Source organism: Diabrotica undecimpunctata, chromosome 1 (assembly GCF_040954645.1).
Source record: "Diabrotica undecimpunctata isolate CICGRU chromosome 1, icDiaUnde3, whole genome shotgun sequence".
Taxonomy (NCBI): Eukaryota; Metazoa; Arthropoda; class Insecta; order Coleoptera; family Chrysomelidae; genus Diabrotica; species Diabrotica undecimpunctata.
Window position 1 is genome coordinate 51556831 of NC_092803.1, and position 16928 is coordinate 51573758.

Consider the following 16928-nt stretch of genomic DNA (forward strand, 5'->3'; position numbering starts at 1 on the left):
CATTGAGAGGTAGTCCCATGCTATTACATTTTCTTTTCCACAGCTTGAGTGCTTGTTCCAGATAAATTTTGAAAAGAGTAGGTGGAATACAGCAACCCTGCTTTAGTCCTTTCGTGACCTTAAATCCCTCAGATATCTTTGATCCAGTTTTAATTTTTGTAGTCTTCCATCATACAGACTTTGGACTGCTTTGATAAGACCATGATTAATGTTGGTTTGCTAAAGGGTTGACCATAGTTTACTGAGGGGTACACTGTCATATGCTTTTTGTAAGTCTACATACACCAGGTGAACTTCTTTATTGACGGCTGTTTTTTTCTCAATAACTTGCGTAATAGAGTACAAGTGGTCTACTGTGTATCGCCCAGCTCTAAAACCAGCTTGCTCCTCTGCTTCGTAATGTCTATAGTTATTTTCTATTTTGTTCTTAATAAGTTTCCCATACATTCTACTTATGGTGCTGTTTACCGCAATTCCTCTGTAATTTTCACGCTGATCCTTGCTGCCCTTTTTGTGGATAGTTGACGTTATAGATAATTTCCATTCTTTTGATAATTCGGCCCCATTCAAGCAGTCTTGAAAGAGTTTTCTTAACTGTTCCTGGAGTTTGTCTGTGCCGGGTTTCACTAATTCTGCAGGGATGTTACCAGGACCAGGGGATTTTACATTTTTCAGGGATTTGGTTATTTCTTTCATCTTTGATTTACTTATTTGTCATGGTGATGAATTTATACGTATACCTATTGTGTTGTCTTCCATGTTAGTAAATTCTAGTCTTTGTTCTGTTAGTAATTTTTTTAAATATTCTTCCCATTTTTCTGTTGTTATTGGTGATATAACGTCTTTTTTTTATTATTTCCCATACTTTTAATTAATCTTCAACTCTCTGTGCTTCTTCTACCTCCTATGTAGGTGTTGATCTTTTGGTAGTTCTCTTCCCATAATTCGTTCTTTTTTTGAGTTATCTTTTTTCTTACTTTGGCTTGTGCTTTTTTGTAACTTGTTTTATCGTTTTCTGTTTTTGTTGTTAATAATGTTTGGTATTTCCGATGTTTATCTCTAATTTCCTTCTCTATTTCTTCATCCCACCAGTACCATTTTATTCCTTTATGGTTTTCGTCACATTTCCCCAGTGCTTCTGCAGCTAAATGAATCGACCTTTTGATGTGTTCGTAGTGTTCTTCGGTATTTTCAAAACTACCGTTTATAATTTTTGGTCTAATCGTTTTTTATACAGTAGCTTAACACTCTTATGGTTTTAACTGTCTAGGTTGTACCGTACGTGTTTTATTAACTGATTTGACTCGATGTGCTCTTTATCTTTTTCGTATCTGTTGGGAGTATTGTTTTAACTTTTAGTAGGTGATGATCGGTGCCACATGATGGCCCTCTGGCTACTCGCACAATACAAGAGTATTTTAATTGTAGTTCTGTCTTACAATGCTATAATCTCTTATAGATTTCAGATTTCTGGTCTGTTGTATCCACGTGTATTTGTGTATATCGCGACGTGGATAAAATATTTTTCAGTTATTTTGTGTGCATGTTGTTATTAATCTGGTTCTATTATCATTTCTGGTATTTTCACCGTATGCTCCTATCATTTTTTTTTTCAATTCCCGTCCAACTCTGTTGTTGAAGTTTCCTAGAAGTATGATCTCCCTAGATGTTCCTACTTTTATAATTTCATCGTTCAGTTGTTCGAAAAATGCATCTTTACTGTTGACAAATGCGTCCTCATTAATTCAGAAATTTTAATAAAAGTCAAAATAGAAATTTACTTATGACTATTAAGGTAAAGATTGTTTTTATGTGATTTTAGAATAATTTCTTTTGCCTAAAATTATAAAATAATATAAAAACAAATCGAAAATACAATATTTAAAATTAAATTAGTTTATTTTCTAACATTAGTAAATTTTGCTAGTTGTCGATCTGCTTTTCTTTGACTGTTTTTTAAACTTATAGTACGATTTAAATCTCATAGTCGAATATATGTTCGAGTTCTGCTAAGACATTCAATTACTGCAAATGGTATGATATGATTTTGTAATTGAGAAAGGGTGTTTTTAGCTAATTTTGTGAAAATATTTTTATCTTCGCACAAACTGCTTCCATGCATTTTATGGAATTCTGAGTCCAGCACAACTGCTACTTTCCACAATTCATCGGTGGGCCTCAGAAGTGATCCCCTGGACATAATATCTAACCAATCAGGTTTGTTGTCCAATAACTGGAATTCTTTTGTAGGGATTCCTAGTTGGTATTTATTTCTTAATTTATGTGCTACGAATCCAGCAATATATTTGAATGATTCCAAATTAACTTGTTCTTTGATTTCAAAATTTTCCAGTAAGTTTACACTTTATTCATTTACCATTTGGTCTTGCAAATTACTCGGCTGAACAAAATAAGTATTAGTAAAATGCTCTTCTTCATAAACGATACTTCCTGGTATTGTAGTTTCATCTGTCAAAGGTGAAAGCATTTCTTGTGTCATGCAAATTTCCTCTGCTTAGACATCATCAATTGGAGAAGTCTCAAAGTTAGTTTGGTCGGTTGTATTGACTAAATATTCTTCTGAACTCTATTTTAGAGTATTTCTATTTTCTGTGAAAATAGCTGCTGATTGTTTTCCCAAAAGATACCATCTCATGCAATATTTGAAATCCAAGGGAGATGGTTGATCTTTGGCTTTATTGCACGAATATAGGCAAAGAAATTTTAAAGATCCAACTTCCTGCCAACCAACATCCTGGTTTATTCGAGCAGTTAAAATTTAATTTATCTGGTACTTTTAATGTAGATAATCGTACATAGCTGTAAGCGATTTGTTGGTTAGTACCTAATATTCCTTTCTGAAATGGACTGAGCTTCTGATATTTACCTACTCTCATGGAATTTATGAATTCCGTCATTTTATTCAACAAATCTTTTTGCGTATTTATATCAGTACCAAAAGCATTTTGTCCTCGACATTTTCCAAAATTTGGATCTGGCAATTAGCATATCAAACCAATCGTTAAATAATTGGGTTATATTAGCAGATTACTGCCAGTAACTATTCTTTGGCATAAGTCCTTGTTTTCCAACATACTCCATGCAATTTTCGACAGCATTTGAGAACAATTGTACAGCTGGTCTTACCCGTTGTCTCATAGATCCTGTAAGGTGAAGATGATATGAGTTAATTTGTGGGCGAATGTTAATTCTGTTGTTGAAATATTCAGCAATGCCTCATCATAATCAATATTATTAATATGATTATCTATGCAAAAACCTTTATCTATCAAATGATTTCGAGCTAGTTTTATTAAATGTGGAACGTCTGCATATACAAAAAAGTTTAAAGAATTATCACAAGTATGTTTGAAAAAGCAATTTGTATCATGACCAATATTTAGTTTTGACCACAGACTGACATTTGTAGTACCTATATCACTAGTAATTGTTACTACGGTGAAATTTGAATAAAACAATGCTGCAATAATTGACTCTAGAATTTCTTCAGTCATAACTTCAATCAAATTTCTAATACACTGGTTGTTTCCAGTTAGAAGTTAAGCCACGCGCGATCACTACTTGACAAGATTTATTAGGTCCCAAAACTTGTTGATGCTTCTTATCGATATCAATTCTATTTGAGAAATAAATTTCATCAAACGAAAGTATACATATTTTTTTAACTTGAAGTCATGCGCCAAACTGGGCAGTTTTGATGGGCTAGCGGGCATACCGGGTGTAAGTGTATCGTGGTTTGGACCCTATGGAACATTTAAGTTTACTTCCGTTAAGATCGTATGAGGATTTTCATTTTGGCGGTGGGCCAGTCGCGTCCAACACTTAACATATTGACGCAAAGCACTTGAGCACATTTTTGTCAATGTAGGTGTTTCTTGAAAAGTTTTTGTTGTAAACTATTATGGTTTTCTAAATTTGCTAAAACAATGCCGAAAATTCCATAATTTTAGTATAGCAATTTTAGTATGAAAAACAGTTTTTCTATTTCTTCGTTATTAAATGGACCCGTATATACTCCATTCTAATATATGGTGAAAAAAACCATATTTTAATGTAATATTTATTATTTTTGTTCTCTGCTAAAGAAAATAAACATAACCTGAAATTTTCTTAAGGTACCCTTTAAAGTACCTGTATTCTTTTAAATCGATTTATTTTGAAACATATACTAAATAACAAGAGACCTTATAGTCAGAATTTGGCTAAAGACCACACATTGACCCTGAGAACCAACAGAGAAGATATAGTAAAAACATGGAGAATATATCGTAGGGATCTATATAAAGATGATGTTAGATCAACACTAGGAACTTGTTAACCAAAGCCCTGGAAAAATCAAAGAAGAACCTAATATACTCGAGAATGAAATAAGACTGGCGATTAGCAAACTCAAGTATAACAAAGCACCAGGTTTAGATATAATATAATCAGAAATGCTCAAAGCCACAGAAGGAACCGAAATAAAATTGCTTCACTCGATTTGTAACAAAATATGGAATTAAATGCAATATGCTGATGACTGACAAAATCTACAATAACTTAATTAACTTAATATATTAAAAAAAAGAGCTTTCATAAATGCCACAACTATAGAAACATCTCCCCTATCTTGCATGCCGGCAAAATAATGCTACACGTATTCAATGAGAGACTGAAAGCATTCCTGCAAAGAGAAATAACCCAAGAGCAAACTGCACTTATGGCAGATACTAAAAGAAGTAAGCGTATCACAACAACCTTAATTTCGCTTATATCTGAACTATACAAACACAATACTGGAACAGTTAAAGTGCTTGATACACTTTCAAACGAATTTTATTCAGAACAAGGTGTCAGACAAAGATCTATACTGTCTCCGCGAAAGATGAAGAAATATAGTTCACCATACATTTACTGCAGAATGAATCTATAAAGAACCTTTCTCCAAGGAGGCTGGATCAGAAGTTACAGGAAATTGGTTTTAGATACATCGGAGAAATGTACAAGCACGTAAAACAGGGTATAAAAGAGGCGGCATTAAAAGATTTATGAGAACTCGAGAAAAGGAATATCCAAGACAAAGTAAAAATAAACAACGAAAACAAAATAGACATTAAAGAAAATAAAATTCTTTATATGAAAGGTAAAAACCGAAGCTTCACCCAAAATTTTATCTCTAATTAGTAAAATCATATTAAATTTATTATTAACAACAATCTAAAAAATCTAAATTTGGTCGAGATTTTGGATTTAACTTAAGCTTAACATTTAAATATATTGCATATCTTTTATTTTTCTTATGTAATTTCTGAGCGTGCAAATTTTTAAGACATAACTTTAAACTAATTTCGTTATTATTACGCCCACCCACTCTTCGTGCGAAGATATCTCGTATTACATTGTGATACGGCTACAGTGAAAGTCAATTACAAAAGTTGTGACGTTCCCTCAAATTAATTGGAACATTTTCCCATGGGATTAATTATTTTTGGGGTACGTTTTATTTTGTTATATATATATATATATATATATATATATATATATATATATATATATAATGTACATATACATACAGTTGATACAGTAAAAGTCCCGATGCACGTCATTATCTTTGTTAGAGATGTAAGTTAACATTGTTCCTAAATTACAACAAAATTTCTGAATTCATGTTAAATCAAATATATTACATAATTATTGCAGAAGTCGATTATACAACAAAACAAATTAATATGCAATGTTGTAACGGTATAATTTTGCCTACCATATTAGGTATCACTTATATGGGGTTGAAAGTAGGGACTGAGCAATTCTTGGACGGGAGATAGGGTAAGCAAACAAACTGAACGTTTGCGAACGGCCACTTTTGATTTTTTTGGTCTTCTGTATGAATAATTTTTCATATTTGGGGTGTAAAAGTTTGTAGAGCTGCTTTTCTCATGTTTAAAGTATAAAAACTTTTATAGCCATCTCTACCAATATGTCGGTTATAACAGTTTCTAGCAATTTCCCATACTAATTCTATTTAATTGAAAAGCCAGTGGTATTGTGGCTGACGTAATACTTTATGGCCATATTATTCTGCTTAATTGTCAACAATGTATTTTGGAGGTGGCTTGTTTCTGAAAATAAATATTAATAACCGGAACTAAACTCTCATGAGGCGTACTTACTCTCATTAAAAGGTAGGGTATTTTAAGTTAACCAATGTTTCTTGGTTGAAGACATGTTTGGTGCTTTCTCTAACAATCTGCTATGTTATGAAGCGTTATCCATTTTAATTAGGGATGGATCAAACAAACATTTTGGTAGTTGATTTTCAAACCACGATAAAAAATTTGCATAATACAATTCTCTATAATAGTCTTTTAAAGCCGATTTAGAGACAAATCTGCACCTTCTGCACTCTTAATAAAGCCATTTTTATTACCAGCATGAAGAATAATGTATCTACAAAAACAATATTTCAACACCTTAATGTTTTTATTATAATTAAACATATTACCGTTTTCCATCAGTTTTAATAGATTTTACATTTCTTTTATTTTCATCTTGCCATGGGCGAGATATAGATCCATTCTGAAAAATCCTAGTTTCATCTCCAAAAACCAACTTGTATAGTTTTTCATTTTCATGTTTATATTTTTAGTATCATCTCAAAATATTTTCTCTTTTGTCTTAGTCCTCGCCTTGAATAATCTTTTAGCCATTTAAAACCAATGTCTTTCAGTACAATACTAAGTGACATAGGACACTAAATAGTACTTTTTTCTTTATGAAAATGAATAAAGGATCCATAAAGAGGTCAAAAAAACATCCCTTTAAAAAGAAATAAATTTAATTTCATGTTAAACAAATCTGTTTAACTTAACTTTATGATATCTAACGAAAAGTAAGTGAACTTACTTCATTCATAAATACTATAAATTGTATGTCAAATTTCGCTTATATTTGTTATTTCAGTATTGATAAGTATTATCTGTTATTTAAGTATTGGTTTCTTAGGAATCGTACCTTTTTTGGGTGGTGATGTTAGAGGTCTATCAGTTTTTACGGCCTGAGAGATAGAACAGTTGACAGTTCACAGTTGAAATATGTAAATTTAAATGCATCCACACGCTAAAACAAGAATGTATATTTTAAGCATGTACATAAGGTCACTATAATATTTCAGGAAATGAAAAAGTAGACCATTTGGCTAAAGGCACTACTTTAGTGAGTACCGAATACAACGAGTTGCCCAAATGTGATTTAGTTTCAGCTAGGAAGTAACATATTAGACAATTGGGAAATTGAGTGACAATCCTTTACTAACAGTAGCAAAAATAGGAATCGTACGTTTTTTGGGTGGTAATGTTAAAGGTCTATCAGTTTTTACGGCCTGAGAGATAGAACAGTTGACAGTTCATAGTTGAAATATATGTAAATTTAAATGCATCCACACGCTAAAACAAGAATGTATATTTTAAGCATGTACATAAGGTCACTATAATATTCCAGGAAATGAAAGAGTAGACCATTTGGCTAAAGGCACTACTTTAGTGAGTACCGAATACAACGAGTTGCCCAAATGTGATTTAGTTTCAGCTAGGAAGTAACATATTAGACAATTGGGAAATTGAGTGGCAATTCTTTACTAACAGTAGCAAAAACACATACTGCAGTATATATTCAACTCTTCCATATACTCCACCAAATGACAGAAACTCCAACTCTTGGAAAATTGATAATATGTACGTTAGATGCCTTTTTGAGCAGGCTATAGTAAATGCTTACCTATATAAAATAAAACTGATATATGTGAATGTAATGGCAGTTATGACGACCTTCACCACTGGATATTTCAATGTCGGTATATTCAAGAAGCCATAAAATTTTTATTTCAAGCCACCTAGCAACAAAAAATCGTACTGTCGCAGAACGTTGCTTCTATTCTCTATTTAGGTAGTCAAAATCCAACTATTAGATCGATTTTATGGGAAATTTTTAAACGTATCAAACGGAAAGTCGAAACTGCCTTTTTCAGTGATGTGTGACTCCGAAATGGTAGGACTTTAGTTTGAGTATTTCTTATTGTTTTTTCTTTTATGTCATTTACCTTTAACCGTTGCCCGTATTGTTTGTGTAAAAAAAAGTCGCTATGAAGGGCACCTTACCGTGAAGCGTGTGTTCCTGTTCAATCCTTTTTGTATAGTCACTCAATAGTATTTTCAATGAGAAGGTTAGGAAATTGAGTTGATGATCGAACGGTTAGGAAATTGTCAGAAATGAGTTTAAAGGAAGTATAGGAGATAATTGTTTTTACGTATTCAACCAATTGTCTGGCTAAATAGGTCTTGAACCTAAGGCCAAAAAAAAGCATGTACATAAACATAAACAGAGGCGTCCTAACATACAGAGAAAGCATAAAAGTAAGTGCGTTTAGAGCACTAATCATAACGTCTGCAAAAAGAAATAAATTTTTTTTTGCAGACCAGTGAAACTGGATAGTGGAGGAATGTGATAGCAAATAATAAGGTATTCAAAAAACTATAAACAAACAACTATTAAATGACTCATATAGCTAATTATAAAGATTTCGATTTATATCAAACTTATCTAAAGATTACGATTGAAGCCAAAATAGATCTGAACTGGTCACTGGATGTTGTAAGTCTCAAAAACATAGTGTCTTGTCTCAGTAATTACTAACATCATTTAAATAAACTACAACAGTTTCTTAATTTAAGTGGTGTCTTTGGTTTAAATTCTGACTAATCGATTATCCCCATTCCAGCATGATTAGCCCCTACCCATTATATTATAAATCCTAATTAAATTCATCAATTAAAACAGCTATGCGAAATTGCGTGGGATTGTTATTCACTACGCAAATAAGAATTCTGTTGTTTATTTGTAGCTCAATGGTCGGGCTCCATTCTGGGGTTAATATCTTAACACCTCATACATTAAACATTAATTTACATCATCAGGGCATAAATATCCCTTGATTATACATCGAATACATAAGAGAATTAACTAGTAAGCCAAATCTATAGCTGTACATAACAAAATATAGATCAGTATTAAAATTTAGCACTGATTTTGGTTCATTTCCTTTTAAATCTATATTAAAATAAAAGTCTTACATCTCATGAAGAATTATCTCAGAAACGCTTTCGTATACAGGGTCAGTCATAAAAATTGTAATCAAATTTTACCGAGGAAAAAAATAATAAATCGACTTTTTTTCATTTTTGTTAAATAATTTTCAGTTTCAAAATTGTTCATTGCGTATCCTATTTTATATTAGTTTACTATGCGAATTAGTCCTGTTGTTTTCGACTATTTCACTAGACTATTTTTAACTGATAAAACGTTAGTGTCAACTGTCACTTTGACAAACGTCATTGAGGCGTAATCAATGTTGGATAGATATAATGAATCCAGACAAAAAATCAAGATTTGAATGCCATTCAGGAAGGAAATCAAAAAATTGGTTTCGGAAAATTTCAGGTTGAACACGCAGAAGTTCAGAAGCTCTATTTGGACCCAATTTTCGAAGTTTCTACGGGTGAGAAATTTTACGCTTAAAAGATGTACTACCATAATGGAACTAGCAAAAATTCTCGAGGATTATGCCTTTATTATGAACAAAGGCAATGGAGAAGACTACAAAGAGTCTTCTGTAAAGTCAATGTGGAATACTACAGCAAAAATGGTACAAGAAAAATATTTAAGTACGGCATAAAAATCGACCCTTTCACAGATATATCTTTCAAATTTGCAAGATTGGCCAGAAAAACCAAGCGGAGGCAGCTTAATAGTCATCATCATCATCATTGGCTTTTACAACTCTTCGTGAGTTTTTGCCGCGTTTACTATTGCCTTCCATTGATTCCGATCCTGTGCTATTATTTCCCATGGCTTTACTTCCATCTTCTTTAGCTTAATAGTGTTTAAGAAAAAAGAAAACTCAGTTTAAAAGCATTATCCAACGAAGAACTATCAAAAATTATCCAAAGCTACGACGAGGAAACCCCCAATGGAGCACAAAAAAAGTTTTTTACCTTTGCTCATTTAACTTGCTTGTAGAGGCAATGATGCCGTAAACTTCAAGATTCACTTTTTTCAGAAGAAATTTGATGTTATGGGACAATTTACGCGCCGAATTAAATACAACAGCATTTTTTTCAAAACAAATCAAAGCGGTTCGAAGAGTTTGGCAAGCAGCAAATGGCTGGTAAACAATTCATCAAACGAAAATTTATGTTCAGTTAGATTATTTTTGAAATCAATGGAAAAAATGGGACCAAAGATTTTATCAGAGAGAGTCTTTCTTACTGTTCATCCCAACTGGAAGGATGGATCTTGGTTTAAAAACTATCCACTTGGAATCAACACCGTATCAAGTGGACAAGAATGTCAGCTGAAAAAATTAGAATAAACACAAAAAACTCAAAATAATAAACCATTTTAATCGATCTTTAGCTGTATAAGCCTTGTTCAAGCAAGGTGTTTCTGAACAGGAGTTAATTAAATTAACGGATCACTTAAATGCAAGCTCTCTAAAACCATATCTGCATCTGGATTCTAGTCACTACCAAAAGTTGATCGAAAATCTCAGAATAACAAATGAAGTTAGACCTGCGAGTTCCCTAAAAAAGTCGCTATGAAGGGCACCTTACCGTGAAGCGTGTGTTCCTGTTCAATCCTTTTTGTATAGTCACTCAATAGTATTTTCAATGGGAAGGTTAGGAAATTGAGTTGATGATCGAACGATTAGGAAATTGTCAGAAATGCAACAGGTCAATAATACACAAAATCATGCTTTAGTACAAAAGAATGGGCAAACTACTATAGCTTATAATAATTGTACATTTAATATTGTTAACAAATAAATTAAAAGGATTATAAAACATAATGGCGGTATTAGATTTTTGTTTTGATACAGGGCAGCGACAGCCGCTTATACGTATTTCGACCTCTTTAGGTCTACTCAGAGCGGTATAGCCACTACTCTGAACCAAAATAAAAATCTTTCCCGTCCTAGACAATAGTTATCAAAATAACTATATACGGAAATTACTACGCCATCTAAAAACAAAAAGAGAAATCAAACGATTTCTACCTGGCGAAACCGAATTAAAATTTTTCCCACTGTGCTTCTTAAAACTTGCGAAGCAAACAGCTTGATAAATTACTCTGCAAGGGAATCTAAAATTGTATTCCACCATTCCTCCAAATCAAATACCGTCATTATGTCATTACCGTCCAAATCAATTACCGTTTGCTTCGCAAGTTTTAGGAAGCACAGTGGGAAAAGTTTGAATTCGGTTTCGCCAGGTAGAAATCGTTTGATTTCTCTTTTTGTTGAAAATATTATGTTTCGTTGATATGGTGAATCAATTGTCTCGTGAAATAGTCTTGTCGAATATCATTCGAGAGGAAATTATTTACCGGCAAAATTTTCTTCTGGTTTTATTTAAGTTTGCTGCCTTTTGGCAATTTTCGCTTATGAAATTTTGACAAAATCACTCGACTGACGTCTCATGATTTAACTGTCAAAATTTAATTCGCGAAAATTGTCAGGCAACAAACTTTCATACCAGTCGAAAATATATTGCCGGCAAAATTTTCTTTCTTATAATATTATATACGAGAAAAACATAATTTGTTTAAAAAACAATTTATAATCTTACGGTATTTCAAACAACAAGCAATAAAAAAATTTATAATGTATGGCTTTTTTTCTACAATAAATGCTTAATGTGTCTTTCTACAATTTCTATGCCTTTTTTAATTATTTTATTAGAGAACTTTCGGACGTCTTAATGACCATTTTGAATAACTTTCGCTTTTCGTTTTATGTGTCACAAAGATGATTTCTTTGAGTAAATAATAAAACCACAGATGAAGCTACAAACTGCAAAATTATATTGTCTTTTTTTACATCCAGTGACATTTCATCCAAAATATCATTAAAGGTATTCTAAAAAAATTAAATTGAGAGGACGAACCTTGTGATTGATTAAGTATAATGCCACATCAGGTACTTAATTATCTACGAATCTGTTATCTTAGAGTAAAAGGTAATTTTTTAATATGTCTTATAAATGTAGACGCACCAACCCAAGATATGGAAGCGGATTTTAAATATAAATTTATCAAGAACTAGACAAGATCTACTACCGGTGTCCCAGAAACGACATTAAAATTGTAATTGGAGTCATAATAATCATTATTGGAGTTTATGAAGGATTTAATCCTAATACCAAAATAGAGACAAAAAATATATACAAACCATGAATGGGACAATGCAAAAAAAAACTTAAAGTAAGTACTAAAATTATCTTGAAAATAAAAACACAGTAAATGGGAATTTATCAGCTTGATACTTGGAACTTTATAACGCATCTAAGAAAAAAACAGACCTTTGAAAATTGAAAGATTGTGCAAGAGCTTCAATTACTTCAAGCACACATATATAATTATAAGTAATACTAGATATATCGCTACCTTGAAATTTGCATTGTACTCTCCTACTTCAAAAATATAGCCCAATATTATTACTGAAAGAATTTCTGTCAACACTAGTAATGATCATCCACTAGTTAAAGCGCGAATGTAAATAAATATAAAATTAGATAGACGAAAATTGTTAAGACGGGATGCATTATATATTGCCAAATGTGGAACTCCTCGAAATAAATCAGAAAGAGTATCAAGGTGAACTAAACAAAAAACTAGGATCTCTAATAATATTGGACTTTTAATAAATGGCGTTATATCAAGTACAAGAAAAATCTGTGGAAAAAAATTCCGAGAAAAAGGAAACTAAAAAAACAAACACAGGAGATAATAGAAAAAGGAAGTAGAGCATCAAAAGCACTACCAGACTGAAACACTTCTTCTTTATGTGCCGTCTTCTACCGAAGGTTGGCGACCATCAAACGATAGGTTTCTCTATTTTGTGCCGCATGTATTATGTTCGCGCAGCTTCTGGTATTTGAAACCATTCTCTCAAATTTCTCAGCCAGGATTTCTGCTTTCTGCCCAAACCTCTTCTATCTTCAATCTTGCCTTCCAGTATAAGCTGTAGCAGACTGTAGTTATCATTACGGAACACATGGCCCAGGTATGACGCTTTCCTCCTTTTAACAGTTGTTGATAACAATTCCATCTCTTTACCCATTCGTCTTAATACCTCTATGTACTGTCAACAATAAAGTCAAAAAGAGCATAATTACAAAAAGCTTTTATTTATTTTACTTTACCAAGTTGGCAAGTCCAGTTTTACAAAAAAATTAACTCTTTTTCTTCTTCTTCTTCTTCTTCCTACTTTATAAATAGGCTTAATGCCTGTTTTACTTCGGGTTTTAGCCTCAATTGACGTTGTCTGACCATCTTTTTCTCGGTTGTCCCAATGATCTTCTTCCATTTGGCGATTTGTCTCTTGCTATTCGAACTATTCTATTTTCTGTCATTATTTCGATGTGTTGATTCCATTCCACTTTTCTTCTTTTGGTCCACGCGTTTATTTCCTCTATACCACATCTCGCTCGTATTTCCTTACTTCTTGCTCTGTCTCTTAGAGTTTGGTTTGTTATTTTTCGTAAGACTTTAATTTCTGTTGTTTCCAGTAGTCTTTGTGTTTTTGCCGTATCTGCTCTTGTTTCCGCTGTGTACGTCATTATCGGTCTTATTTTTGATTTATATATCCTGGTTTTCGTTTCAGTTGTGAGGTATTTGTTTCTCCAGATTGTGTTGTTAAGACATCCTGCTGCTCTGTTTGCCATGTTCACTTGTTTTTGTACTTCTTCTTCCACTTTTCCGTAGATGACAGTTTTATTCCCAAGTATTCAGTTTCCATCACTTGTTCTATTTTTTTATTATTTACGACTAGTTTACATCGTCTTGGTTCCGCTGATATCACTATCGTTTAGTTTTCTCTGTTGAGATCTCCATGTTTGTTGTATATGAGCGCCGTATCTTCGAATTCTTTAATTAATCTTTGTAGGTCATCTTCATTTTCGGCTGTTATTATGGCGTCGTCGGCGTAGCCTATTATCCTTAAAAAATTAACTCTAATATCTATTATTACGGAAAGAGTTTTAGTTATTACTTGCATCTAATATCATTTACTAAAAATAGGTATATAAAAAGCATAATTTAACAAAGTATCGGCGACTTGACTAATTATATCACTCGTGTAAACTGATTTTTTAATTTTTCATAACAAATTAACTTATTTTATTGAATTTGTTTTTTTAAGATTCGAGTATGTAGACACAGCATCTTCCAGCCTCCTACCACCAGTAGTATTGGAGAAGAATCCGATCAACCTGCAAAAAGAGCTCACACTACTATCGGGATATATAAAGGAAATATTGTCGCTATTAAACATTTGCACAAAAGATCGGTTGACTTGACGCGGTCCATAAGAAAGGAACTTAAACAGGTAAAGTTAATATTTTACTATATTTTTATAGTTTTTCTGTTTAAGAGTGACCTCATTATTCCCCAAAAGTGACAGTAACTGTTCCTTGAAGCTACAAATATCACTTTTTAGCGTAATTTAAACAACATCATAAATATAATACAATGAAACTATTTTTAAATAATTAATTTTACTGTAGTTTCAGGCGTATTCATTTATAACACATACAAATTAATATAGATTATTCTTTTTATTAACTATCTCCAAAACTGCGTGACAAGATAAAAAAAAAACATAAAAAATAATCCTTATAAAAATACAGTGATTATAACCGAAGAAAAGAGATCAATGGTAAAAATTACAAACATCATTTAAAAGACCGTAGAAAAAAATATCCAACTTCTTGGATTTTATTTATCTATTTACATTTTACAAAAACAAAATTTTACTTTGTTTTTCAAGGTTAAATGCGCGTTTCTCACGTATGTCAACTTGCGTTAGCGGTACCATTCGTAAACATAAGGTCATTTATTTTATGATTGGTACAATCCATGGTTAAATTTTAATTATGAAACTCTTTTGTAGAACATAATGTTTTAAGCACAAATATTCTGCATTATATTGAAATTTATAACGTTAGAAGCAGAACGTGGAGAGCCATTAATTCTTCTTCTTTTCTTCTTTTTATGTAGACGTGACTATATGTTTTTCAAAGTTCTTCCATCATTTTCGTGGTCTTCCCACTAATCGTCTTTCTATTGGGAAACCGTCTCTTCAAGTCTTTACTACTCTATTTGTTGTCATTTGGCTTATATGATCATTCCATTCTACTCTTATCTTTCTCACCCAGCCTTTATTGTTCTCCACTTTTCCGTCGTACATCTGTACTTCTAGCTCTAACCCATGGTGTCTTAAGATAAATTTTTCCAAGGGTTTTTATGTCTGTTGTTTCTGGCATTCTTTTTATTTTCGTTGCGTCGGGTCGTGTTTCTACCGCTTGTCACTATTGGTCTGATGAATTTTTTGTAAATTCTGCCTTTTATTTCTTTCCCAATATTTTTGTTTCTCGACATTTCATTTAGACACCTTGGGGTTCTGTTGGTTCTATTTGCTTGATCTTCCACTTCTGTTTCGAGCTTTCCGTAGCTAAAAAGTGTGATGCCTAGATATTTAAACTCCATCTAACTCTTACCCTCCAGTCCATTTTACATCTTAGTAGGTTTGCTGTTGTAGCCGTGCGTTTTATTTTTTTTGGGGAAATTGTCATGTTAAGTTTTCTGGCAATTATCCTAAAATGGTGCAGCATACGTTGTAAATCATCTCCACTTTGAGCAAATAGTATTGGATCGTGTGTAACAACACAAACGCTGGAGATGTTTGGGGCACAAAAAATGAACGAGGCCGCGTTGCTCAGAATCGGGGGAGATGTCGGAGTGGTTCTTCGCATATTTCTTTTGTTACACAAACTAAAGCAAAATTGAAAAGAAAACAAAAAAAAAAATAAAAGATAATAGCTAATAAAGCTAAACCAAAAATATTAAATAAACAGAACAAAAAAACAAATGACAATAATTTAAAAAAAGAAGAAAAATTCATATGTTGTGGAATTTATATTGTAGATTCTCCATCTTAGTCCATTTATTGTCTGTTTTGTTTTGAATATTGCAGAAAGTAAAGATTTTGGCAATTATCTAAATTTTGATGCCAAAAACTAAGAAATCTTGGGATTTCGAACATTTGTTCTTAGATGGCGCCATGACGTCCGTATTTAGTTATTTTCTAAAATTACTTCTTCTATCGGAAAATATTCAATTTTAAGTTTTGAGCTTCTACATAGTCGGTGTAAGGAGTTCTAACAAAACGAACTACTTATAAGCGAATTGACGAAGCAGGCCACTGAGTCACAAAATAAGCGTGACATTCACCACAAAAATGAGCTGGTAACGGAATTATTTTACAATGGTCCAGCCACAAAGAGAATATATAGAAGCAGGTCCGAAAATCTACTTTAAAACTAAACCAAAATAGAATAAGATGAGACATAATTGGATGTAGATTATAAATCAAAATATTTATAAAAAAACATCTTGTAATACATTTTTTTATATATAAAAACTTTGTTGAATGAATTTCACTTTGTATCAAAAGATGTAATTATAAAGTTATTATAGAATTCTTTAAACAAAAGCTTATTTTGAAAATATTTGAATATCCTAAATTTCTACGAAGAGTGTACGTACATGCGTTTCTGCTATTTTGCTTGCTTATAACACGATCGCCGTTCTCTACTTGTGCACCTAATAAAGAAAGTGAAATTTGCCAAGACGTACCTACTCCATACTAGTGACATAACTAATCTAAAAATTACTCTAAAATAACCTTTTAGGACAACACAGCTTCTCCGGAAATGGGAAATAACCAAGGAAAATCTGCCAAAAACGTGCAATCCTGCAACACGGAAAAGCTGCACAGATTTTTTATTGAACTAGGTTGTGAGATTTTTTAATTAGGA

General features: G+C 32.2%; 1 protein-coding gene across 4 annotated transcripts in view; it reads left to right on the forward strand.

Moving 5' to 3' along the window:
• Positions 1-16928, forward strand: part of LOC140449253 (guanylate cyclase 32E-like) — a 458979-nt gene that overhangs the window by 345839 nt on the left and 96212 nt on the right. For all 4 annotated transcript variants that reach the window (XM_072542462.1, XM_072542460.1, XM_072542461.1 and 1 more), the window contains exon 12: positions 14252-14437. In XM_072542462.1, coding sequence (XP_072398563.1) covers positions 14252-14437 — 186 coding nt within the window. The remainder of the gene's footprint in view (positions 1-14251; positions 14438-16928) is intronic.